This window comes from Triticum dicoccoides, chromosome 4A (genome assembly GCF_002162155.2).
Source record: "Triticum dicoccoides isolate Atlit2015 ecotype Zavitan chromosome 4A, WEW_v2.0, whole genome shotgun sequence".
NCBI classification, from domain to species: Eukaryota; Viridiplantae; Streptophyta; class Magnoliopsida; order Poales; family Poaceae; genus Triticum; species Triticum dicoccoides.
This window is the reverse complement of record NC_041386.1, coordinates 735,286,195-735,297,290: the sequence shown is the minus strand read 5'-3', so window position 1 is coordinate 735,297,290 and position 11,096 is coordinate 735,286,195. Positions and strand designations below refer to the sequence as shown.

The 11,096-nt window shown below is 40.1% G+C and overlaps 1 protein-coding gene across 1 annotated transcript in view; it reads right to left on the bottom strand.

Annotated features, from left to right (window-relative positions):
- Positions 1-662: 662 nt before the first annotated feature.
- LOC119288248 overlaps positions 663-11,096 on the bottom strand; it is an 11,539-nt gene continuing 1,105 nt past the window's right edge. Inside the window, exons 2-3 of the mRNA XM_037567880.1 lie at positions 1,367-3,026; positions 663-1,148 (exon numbers count right to left, since the gene is read on the bottom strand). Of these exons, the coding sequence (XP_037423777.1) occupies positions 804-1,148; positions 1,367-3,026 (2,005 nt within the window). The 3' untranslated portion in view covers positions 663-803. The remainder of the gene's footprint in view (positions 1,149-1,366; positions 3,027-11,096) is intronic.

Here is an 11,096-nt window from a genome sequence, read left to right as displayed (position 1 = left end):
GAGTATTAAGTTCTATGTTTGTTCTATGTGTGAAGTAAAGGTTTACCTCGCACTTCTATGTAGATCCATTCATCCGTATGCTGTTGGGAGTGTATTGTTGAATCATCCATCAAGGTTTGCGTTGCACAAAATTCAGGTACATACTTCCATTTGATCTGTTGATGCAGCTAATATTGTGTGTTGTTAGCTAGCTACATGTTTATTTGGAAATTTATAGTTGAGCGATATTTAATATATGTTGGAATTGTGGAAGGATTCAGTTTCTGATGCCTAGTTGCAGACATCTCCACAAAAGGACACTACACCTGAGTAAAATTTGTATGAAAAAGAAGTTGTCATAACCAATGGAAATAAATACGCCTCTTATCTCCAGCAGGGCTAGCTATCTTAGCCAGCTGACTTCATAACTTTGAACATGTTTGTTGAAGTAAAGTCACTTATTAAATTTTGCTCTAAGATAAAGCTGGAGAATTTGATGACACGTACTCAATAACACTCCCGCTTTATCTCGCAGACAGCATGTGCGTTTTTCAATAGTATAAGGATAGATAGTTTGCATTATTCACAACCTCGCAGACAGCATGTGCGTTTTTCAAAGTAGGATAAGCATTAACAAACAAAAACAAGGTAGACAATACAAAGTAAAAAAAAACATTGTAGAGTTCACTGAATCAGTCGATTTATCGTATGAAAGATTGACCAGTGCACTTATGAGTTATGACTCAATCCTTGGAAGACAATTTTGTATTCCTCTCATTCATAAGGGATTAAGATCTTCTGCCTGCTTCTTCTTGTCAAGCTTCCTATGCTTTTACTTCTTTCAGGGCTTCTTGAGCTTCCTCTACGAGGGAGGCAAAAGTCCTAACAGGTTTCACTGAGTCCATCACAGCGATGATATCATCAAACTGACGAGACAAATCCTGGTCATCTGCACTCATCAATTTATTGCAAATCTTCGCAAGTAAACAGAAAAATTTTAATTTTTTCTTGAGTTTATGGCCCTCGCCTATCTTCCTGTTCCTCGCATTCTCTTGAGATTCACAAACTATTTCTAATTCTTCACCTGGTGCTGAAAGAACAATGTTGTTTTGTGCTTCTGTTTCTGCTCGTATCCCTTGTCCTAACTGAGGAAGCATTTCTGTGAGCACCTGCATCATCATATTTTAATGGTCGTTATTTCAGTTCTCCGATGGTGAAATACAAATGAATCTGGACAGATAGGATCACTGATCACTTAGCTTAGCATATACTATAATTTGTGATAAGGACTAAATGGGGAATGAAACAAATTATGGGATATATATTATTGTGCACGTATAGTTGAGACTTGAGAGCTTAGAGTTGACAGAAGGGACTCATTACGTACCTTTGTCATGCCATTGATCAAGGCTTTCTTCAGTCTGTCAAAACATTCGTCATCTTTGCTGTAATGATTGCATAGATTGTTCAGGATTTCTTCTGCACTCCCTGATCCACGTGCTTTGTTCTCGACAATTGTAATGAGACCAGGAGCAACAGCATCGTTTGCCCTCAAGATAAGCTTCGCACTGCTTTTGCTTTTCTTGGATAGCTCTACCAGCTGACTGCCTGCAAAATCTACTCTGGAGTGTGTGTTGGGGTCCTCCCTGTTGACATGAATGAAGTTATCTACCAGGATGCCGATGAGGTTTTCTTCCTTTCTTGCCGTGAAGGAGTTAAATAGATCCGCGAGTATGTCATTGGCTTTTATGCGATACTGTGGATCACATTCAGCACATGTGAGAATACTTTCTAGAGCCCCGACCACATCGCCGTTGTGTGAGATTTCGCGTCGCAGCTTGAGGCCAATCTCTTCAATCTCTCCAGGAGCAGCGACGAGTAGCTGACTTATGACGCCGGCTATGTGGGCCCATGCATGACAATGACCTCCGTCACGGTGGAATCCGCCTAGAGGCGCCATGATACTAGATAGGAGACCCAGGGTGTTTTTCATGATTATCCTGTTGCCCTCATCGTTGGCGAGATGCTCAAGGATGCGCAAGCCGTCTTCGACCTGAGAAGTGTATTCATTTCTTTTTTGGAGGTCTTCGATACCAGAGGTGTCTTTCTTTATGTGCAGGTCTTCGAGCATGGAAGATATGCACTGAATCCCTCCAGGGAACTGCGCCAAGCGGATCTGTCTGTGAGATGCAAGATGTGCCACTATATTCGTGGCATACCCCCTCGTCTCTCCACAGTATGGGCTTCTGGGGCCTAGTGTGCCGAAAAGTTTCTGAAGTACGTAGCTAGATCCTCCACACGCAATCAGCTGCCTGATGAGCGAACCGTGCTCGTACGAGTTAAGGAGCATGTTGACAACCCTTGTCCCTGCAAGGTAGTTCGCTGGTGACCTGGACTCGATCAGGTCCATGGCATACGTGATGAGATTCCTCCCTCTGGCGAACGACGGGTCCTTCTCGCATCCCATCTTAGTCTCGCGCAGGTAGTCCCATGTCACAGCCAATGCACCATCATCGTGTTCGTCACCCCATTTCTCGGTGGAAAACACTACCATGCTCTTATCCTGGCGAGCGAAAATGATCTTGTAGCAGAAAACCAAACCCTGGATCACAACTAGTGAGTACAGGACGTTCAGTGCGGGCTTCATGTTGGCACCTCCATCATCGCCGTAGTCGTGCTGTATTAGACGCCACAACGAGATAGATGTAGACATGTACAGCCCAAATATATAGAGAGTCGCCACAGGAAGAAGTATAACCAGCAACAGGAGTGCTTGAACAGCCGCCTTTGCAAAACTAACTACAATCCAAAATAAGGTATATGCAATCCCGACAATGATCTCCATCAAACACATGCCCAGACAATCGCTTTCATCCATTTTTCTTGCCAGACATAAAGTAATTATCCGCATAAAGATGCTCGGTTTTTCCCTGCTCTCGAGTCTAGCATAAACTCTGTGAAAGGTGGAGGAGACACTGGTAATGAATAGACCTCGGTATGCATGCCAAATACTGCTCAGTTTTTCATTGAGAAAGACATCGAATGCCCTGTTACATTGCATTCGTGTTCAAAATTAGAGAACAAGACACCATACAACTAATTAAGCAATAGCAATTTTATATCTTATATTTACTAATTGGAAGCACCATACGAGACACCACGTTAATCCTTAAAACTAAGAAATTTCATCCGTCCAATTAATATATAGTTTATTTGTGACCATCGGATGAGAAACAGACGTGTTGCCCTTGGTCTCTCCCTTCTACGCTTGAAACAAAAACAAAATCTACAGGAGACATCGTCCTCTTGGTCTCTCCCCTCAACACTTAAAAAGAAAAAAGAAAATCTGCAGGAGACGTGCTCCCCTTGGTCTCCCTTCTTTGGTTGAAGTTACCCATGCATGCGTGACACAGCTAGGTAAGTATGTTCTCTCAATAAAAAAACTAGGTAAGTATGTTGTGCGTAGATGCACCTAGGTATCTGGAGTAGTTTATTTCTGATCCAAAATCACCACGCACATCACAAAGGATGCATACGTGTACTATACAAATCATGCATGTGTTTCTTTTTTTTGCGGAAGAAATCATGCATGTGTTTATATCATGCTTACATGTATACTCTCAAATATGTATGTGGCATGAACAGTGTGCTAATAAAATATTTAAATACCCAGTATCAGGGAAGTTATAAATCTATATGGCAAATACATATACTAAAAATCCTAAAATATACTTAAGAAAATCAAAATTGCTAAACTGTGCAAGGGCATACAAAATATCCTAAAATTCATTTAAAAAATCAAAAAGTGAGGGCATGTAGATTAAGTTAATCACACGACAATGGTGAGGGCTTAATTAGGTAAAAAAAATTCGTTAGTAGCAAAGAAAAAGCATTTTTTTGCGGGACAAAGAAAAGCATTGTTATTGCTTTTCGTGGCGAATGATTTGGAATCAAGGATCAATTCCCAATATGTACAAACAAACTTTCAAAATCATATAAGTGGGCATCCAATAATTTATGGGAAATTTTAAAATAGAGAATGCTTCTAGAAATTTACAGGCAGTTAAAAAATACAACAAACTTCTAATGTTAAAGTTGAAATTTTAATATATGAGGATGGCGTCTAGAGCGTTGCGGTCCAAGTGAAAAAAAGATTTGACCCAAAAAAACAAAAAAACAAAAAAGGGAATTATTGGAAAGACAAATAAGGCATCCAAATGTTAAAAAACAATCTTTAAGAAGTTCAGTTATTTCCCGAACATTTTAGAAGTACAAGGATAAACCGGAACTGATCCATGTCTCATAACAAGGCATGCAACTCAGGGCATTCTTAGAATGATCGACATAAACTAACTCTGAGAATGGAGAAAGCTCACCTATGTTTTCGAGGAACATTTCAATCATATGTATGATCAAAAAGAAAAAATGTGGCAAAATGTTTAAAAGTAGATGACATATGTGTAATAAAGTTAAATAGAAAACACATTTTGAATGTATTTAGTAATTACAAAAGTGAGGAGCCGTTAAATATATATAATGACGTCACCGCTTTTTGTTGTCGCACAATGCTTAAAACAAAAATTCAAAAATAGAAGATGATCCACGATGTGCTGTTCATAATAGGAAGTAGAGAAACATAAAATGTTATGGACTATGAAAATACTTTTGTTTCTACAAGATTCAAACAAAACAATAATTATATAAATTTTCTATATAAAATTATTAAATCATAAAAAATTACTAGCCCGTGCAGGAGCACGGGTTGATGACTAGTAATAATGAAATTAAAGTAGCTTACGTTAGCAGGCTCTCAGGGTAAAGACTTGGACTACAGAAGTAATATCAAATGAGTTGTTGACAGATTAAGGCCACAAGATCGACATCCAAGTGGACTTTTGATTCTTCCGTCACCAATTGTATTTGAATGTCCTTTTTTCTTATCATCCAAAAGCACCGTTATCTTTTTTACAGTATTCAAGAATGGTCTCCCTAGCTATCTAGCTCAGATTGTCCTGATGAAAATGAGAATCTCACATCTACTTAGTCAGACGGAACGTAATAAAGCTCTCGCATAGTATAGGCCAGATTTTTGTCAAAGGTTATATATAGGAGGTCATTAACTATATCAAAGGCATCAACCTTGTTTCTGTTACAGACACCATTTATCCAAACAGAGCTTGCAAGAAGTAGGACATGAAAGTTCTTCCCTGTTTATGATTCATCAACGATTTTTATGGACATTTTCACATCTGCAACTGATGAGTCCTGGCTGATGCTTGTTATTTCCCTTACAGGAGAAGCAGACGTGTTTAAGAAAAATATATTCCAGTAAGTGACATGACTATGCTCTAGCTACCTATTTCAGTTTTGCAGTGCAATTTCCTCCGTCGTTAGTCGTTGCTGATGCTTCATGCTCTGCTTGGTAAAAATTTGGACTTTTACTGGCTTGCACGTTAACATAATCTCTGGACATGATCTTCTCGACAGCGGTTACTGTTAGTTCTAATCTTGTTATAATTAAGTAGTTGTTAGTATATGTGCAAGTATCTCAGCAGGTTAATGATGTTTCTTGTTCATGCAGAAATACAAGATGGGAGAAAGTAGAAAAGGTACTGGGCAGCTTATTGCATGCATGTACCTAAGCTAGAGATGAGTTCTAATCTGTAAGTTGATCAGATAGTTGTACAAGCATCAGCTGGGTAAGGCAGTAGTGCTAGGTTGTAGCTTAGCCAAGAACTGAGTTGTAAAAGTGTAGTATAGTAGTTGCACATGAGCTGTAGCCTCAAGGTCGGTTAATGTACCACCGACCCTACGGCCACTATATAGAGGCATCCCATATATAAACTGGTGAGCTTCTTGTTGTGTTTGAGAGATGAGTCACTAAAGAAAACTCGCAGACGGTAGAGTAAATTACACAGAACCATCAGATATGGGCTAGGGTACCACATACAGGGCGCCTCACGTAGAACCACTATTTTTGTGCCTAACGAATAATACATAGCACTGATCGTCTGATAAGGTCGTGAAGACAGCCAAACTGACCCGTCGGCCCCACATGTCAGTCTCCCTCCCTCCCTCTCTCTATATGTGTTTCTTTCTCTCTTATAGGTCCGTGGATTCCTCACCATACGTAGATCCTCTGCATTGCCGGTACTCCCCTTGGCCGGGAAACCACGTGCCAGCGTGCCGTTGCACGTTGCCGCTCGTGCGCCAGCCAAGCCGCCGTCATGGGGTCACCACAGGGGAGTAACAGCCGCCACCACTAATACCTCACTGTGGGCGAGTACCAAGGCCAGGAAGGAGCTGCACGAGTGTGGACTGGCTAGCGAGGCTGCACTCGCATGAAGTATATTGATTTAGGTTAAAAATAACTTGTGTAGTTTCTTTTTTCATGTCTCAACACGTGCCATGTATACACATTGTTACATGTCTTTACATTTTTTCCATGGCAAATTCCGTATTTTTTTGATTGCAACTTAACCCTTTTTTGTCTCGTTGCAATTCGGCCATGGTTTTTACGGATTCTTTCTTCAAATCCAAATAAATGTATGTGTTGTCATGGTTAACTTGTGTATTCATGTGTTTGTATGTATAGCAATAGCTTACAAATTGATCAAATTGGGTTGGCAAATAGTACCATTCCTAGCTTTGTTGCATTATACATGTGTTGGACCATGGAAAATTCTCTTCATGGAGCATGGAAAATTCACCTTATAGACCATGGCAAATTCACTTTTATCGAACCATATCAAATATCAAAAAAATTATAACCATAGCAAATTTATAATGTGCCATGATTTTTTTTACCATGACAAATTCAATTCATGGACCATGGCAGATTCACTTTTATCGACAATGGCAAATTTCTTTTCTTTTATGCACCATGTCAAATTTGTTTCTTTTATGGACCTTGGCAAATTCACTTTCATGGATAATGGCAAATTTCTTTTCTTTATGTACCTTGTCAAATATCATTCTTTTATGGACCTTGCCAAATTCACTTTTATGGATAATAGGATATTTCTTTTCTTTATGTACCATGTAAAATTTCTTTCTTTTATGGACCTTGGCAAATTCACTTTATAGACCATGGCAAATTTCTTTTCTTTATGTACCATGGATAATCAGCGAAAAGTGGTGGTGGAAAGTCTGAATGTTAAAAGCTTGGCGAGTACATGGCCATATATTCTGTGGTGTTAGATGCACATGGCAAAGTGCGGATGACAAATGCATAAGGAGGTCGAGTGCTATAGCTGTGGGACATGTACAAGACTATCTGGTAAAAGGATGAGACAACTGTGAATTTGACTCAAGATGACTTTATGATATGCAGTCGACAATAGCAAGGATGGTGAGTTGATGAATTCTAGTATATGGTATCGAATACATGAGTTGTTCACTCTCACGCAGAGCAGGGGAAAAGCTACTAGGGTGACAATACAATGATCTTGTCGGATATGGTGACTTTATGATCGATGTGTGATGGCATTGGATAGATACTTCAGAAAGTTGGAATGGCAAAACAAGATTTCAGAATAATTGAATTTTCATGGGAGTTGAGCATCATGGAAAAAAAGAAGGATCTAAAGTTCAGGTGGAGTCATGTGAAGTCAAGGGAGTAGCAGCGATGCTCCTTTTAATCGTTCAAGTCTAGGTACACGCAGATTCGTGCATAAAGGCTTCAAGATGGAGAGGTCATATGTGCCAAGGTGGAGTGTTAACATATGTGTCGAATATTAATTATGTGTACAAGTTGAGCTACAGTTGGACATGTAATTAGCGAAGGGTTAGGTGTTTGAGTCAAACATGTGTAACCCAGGCCTATTATATAAGGGCACCGTAGCATAGCCAAATAGACTTGACATAAGCTGATAGGCTAGATAAATAACAATAAAATGACGGTCCGGGCGCCCGTGACAAGGGTGGCCGGACCAACAGTGGCGTGGTGGTCGAAACGCTGTCTGATGGCATCAGAAGGCTTATTGTCGACTGAATCATGTATTTTGATACATAAGGTGAAGTGACCGTCCTCATGCCCTGAGGATGTAGCCATATTGGTGAACCTCATTAATGGTGCTTGTGGGATTGTTTGTTCTCGACAGATCAATGTGCACCTCAAATTATTCTAACATGTTGTAGCTTAGCTCAAGAATGAGTTGTTGTATAGTATTTGCACATGAGCTGTAATCTCAAGGTCAATTACTATAGCACCTGCGCTACAACTTTATATAAAGAGAGGGATCCTATATGTAAGCTGGTAAGATTGTTGTGAAAGTTGGCATGGGCATGCAGGTGTGGGGGAATGCACCTGCCAAACCCTGCCTAGCCGCTCGATTGCCTCACAATTAACAAAGTAGTTCAATCCCACACGAAAGCACGAAAAGTTTTAAGTTTTAATTATTGAAACTTACAATTTTGCATCTGAAATTTTTGATTCTCTCGCTTGCTTGTACGAAAGTTTCAGAGATAAAACTTTAAGAGATTTTATTTCTCGGTCATGGGCACAAAATACATGTTTTATCGTTCACTCGTATTAACTTTCAACTGTTGAAATTATTTTTTAAAGACGTTAGAATATATTCAAAATGAATTTTATTTGAAAGCGCTGGCCACGAGAAACATGAATATGAAAACATAACCTAATTTGGAATTTTGTTTAAAAAATATGAAAATTTGAGAATCATAAACCAAAATACTAAAAAGGTACACGTGTGAAACTCTCTGCCGTGGGACCTACATGCCCTAATGTGACAAACGTGTCATGAACTTAACTCTCAGGCAAACTGAAAACCTGGAAACTCATATTTTTGTGGTCCTGATTGCGGCGAAGAAACTCTTTTCTTGTTTCGGAACTTTCACGAACGAGGATGGCTCTAAGATTCGCTTCTGCACGGGCAAGTAGTTAGGAAACACTACCTTTCGGGAACAATACCTAGTCTTATACCTGAAATTGCATTGGAGCACAAGGCGAAGATACCCTCCGTAATCATGCGCATCCAGTCGCATTGGGATCTGAACCCACTATAATAGATGCATTGTATTCTTCTGATTTGCAAAATTGTATTACGTTTTACACTGTGCGATATAGAAGAAGTGGAGTCCACGGGTTCTGTACCCTCGTCAGATAGTTCCTGTTCAAGTAGGGTTGATCCGGCCTCAACCACCAACTCTCAACCACCCGCTACAATTAAATGCACACGCTCACCCATCTTCCTCCCCAATGGCACCATGTTGTTCATGGCAACGGTCATCTTCCTTTGACCGCCTGTTCATAAAACCGGCCATCTTCTTCACCACAATATATCTCCCCCAAGTTGTTTGATTCTCAGCTCAGTTGTTCGGCAGCTACTCTCTATCCCCTTCCTTCATGGTTCTAATTGGGATGTCAAGCTCCCCTTGTTATTTCCAACTCATGGCCAATTTGGGGCGACAATGGCAAATTATTATATAATTCACCCGTACAATTATTATCTAAATGTCTCGGAATGTTGTTTCACTCCATACACGGCATTTCTACCACGGTAACAAACAAAATCCGACCTACAGCTAAGACCTACATACACTGTTCTGGCATTTGCCTCAAGTCTCCGACCCAGTCAATGTATATAAATGTTTGCTGACTTCTGCTGCCCAATTTAGTTTGCTACCCCACCACGCTGCACAAATATATTAATTGTCAACTATATTAAATGTCACAGGACATGTACGCACTGCTAATCTATACGACATGGTCGTGTATTCACGCAAAAAAATCAGTTCGGCTAAAGTGACGCGAATCCCCAGGGGGCAGACGACGGGTCGTGATTCCGGAGGGCATCGTCGCCGTGTTATCCTAATCCACCTCCGTCTTATACCGCATTATTAGCTACAAGAATGATACACTTGCACGTGTATTGAGCTTGTCCCCGCCCGTTGTTTCCTTCATTCAGCATTTGGTCGCTCGGCCTTTTGTCATGGTAGCAAACTTTTGTGCCATCTAGATTCGATCAAACTCACGCAAGGTCGGGATGAATTCAATGGAATCTAACATTGCACATTTGTTATTCAAGAAGATAGATCATTGTGAGTGCGGTGATTTGGGAGACGTGGGACATGTATCTTGGTATCTTGAGCTTGTGTTTGTGCATTGGGATTCGCAGAAGCTATTGATGCTAGTACAACACGGCGAGCAAAACAGCCATTTTGTACAGTGTTGTTGTATGCAGGCCGGTATAGTACTAATGACAGACAAGACTGGATGCGGATTATCTGAGCTCGAGCTCATTTGAGCTCATATGAACAGTAAATCAGAAAAGAAAATTGTCATTTGAGCTCATCAATTCTCCAAAAAAGTAGGAGTGTTGATTTTGTGATTTTTTTTCCCATGACTTCCACAAATGGCATTTCATGATGAAACTTTGCAAGCATTTATATCATTTGTCAATGCTTGCCGCACTAAAAGTTCTGAAATTTTTGAGTTAATTTACTTTTTATTTTTCTGATTTAACTGTTCATACCGATCTCATATGAGCTTGAGCTGAGAAGGACACTTTCGACAAGACCACTCAAAGTAATGAGAGACGGACTTGCGAACGGATTCAACTAGTAAAAAGAATACTTTCCTGCCACGTAGTACTAACAGCAAGGACAATAAGTCCTAGTCAGCAGCTGCAAGCTATTCCACGCCAACGAAATCCCAGCTCGAGGGGAGAGAAGGTACGGGTGCTATAGTCCGGCTGCAACAAGAAACAAGAGCCAGCATGCAGCCCATGTGATAGCTATAGGCTGATATTTGTCCACCTCCACATGCAAGCATTTAGTGTTAGCCAAGCTAGCAGTTAATATATAGCTCTATTATATGAGTCTAGTTTTTATGAAGGCTTTAGGTGACATTTCACTATCTTAAAGCCAAAAGCAGGATTTTCTATTAGCCATTTTTTAATGGGCCGTTAATCAGGATTAGCGTACGGTTACTGCCAACGAAAGTGTACCTTGACTTTTAAATACACACACATTAACACTTTGCTACAATTTTTTGAGAAATCCCTGTGAGATGTGATCATCAATGATAAATTTTACTGGTCTTATTTGGTAATTTCTGCTGTGTTTCTTTCCGTCTTTCAAAGGTAGACCAATAA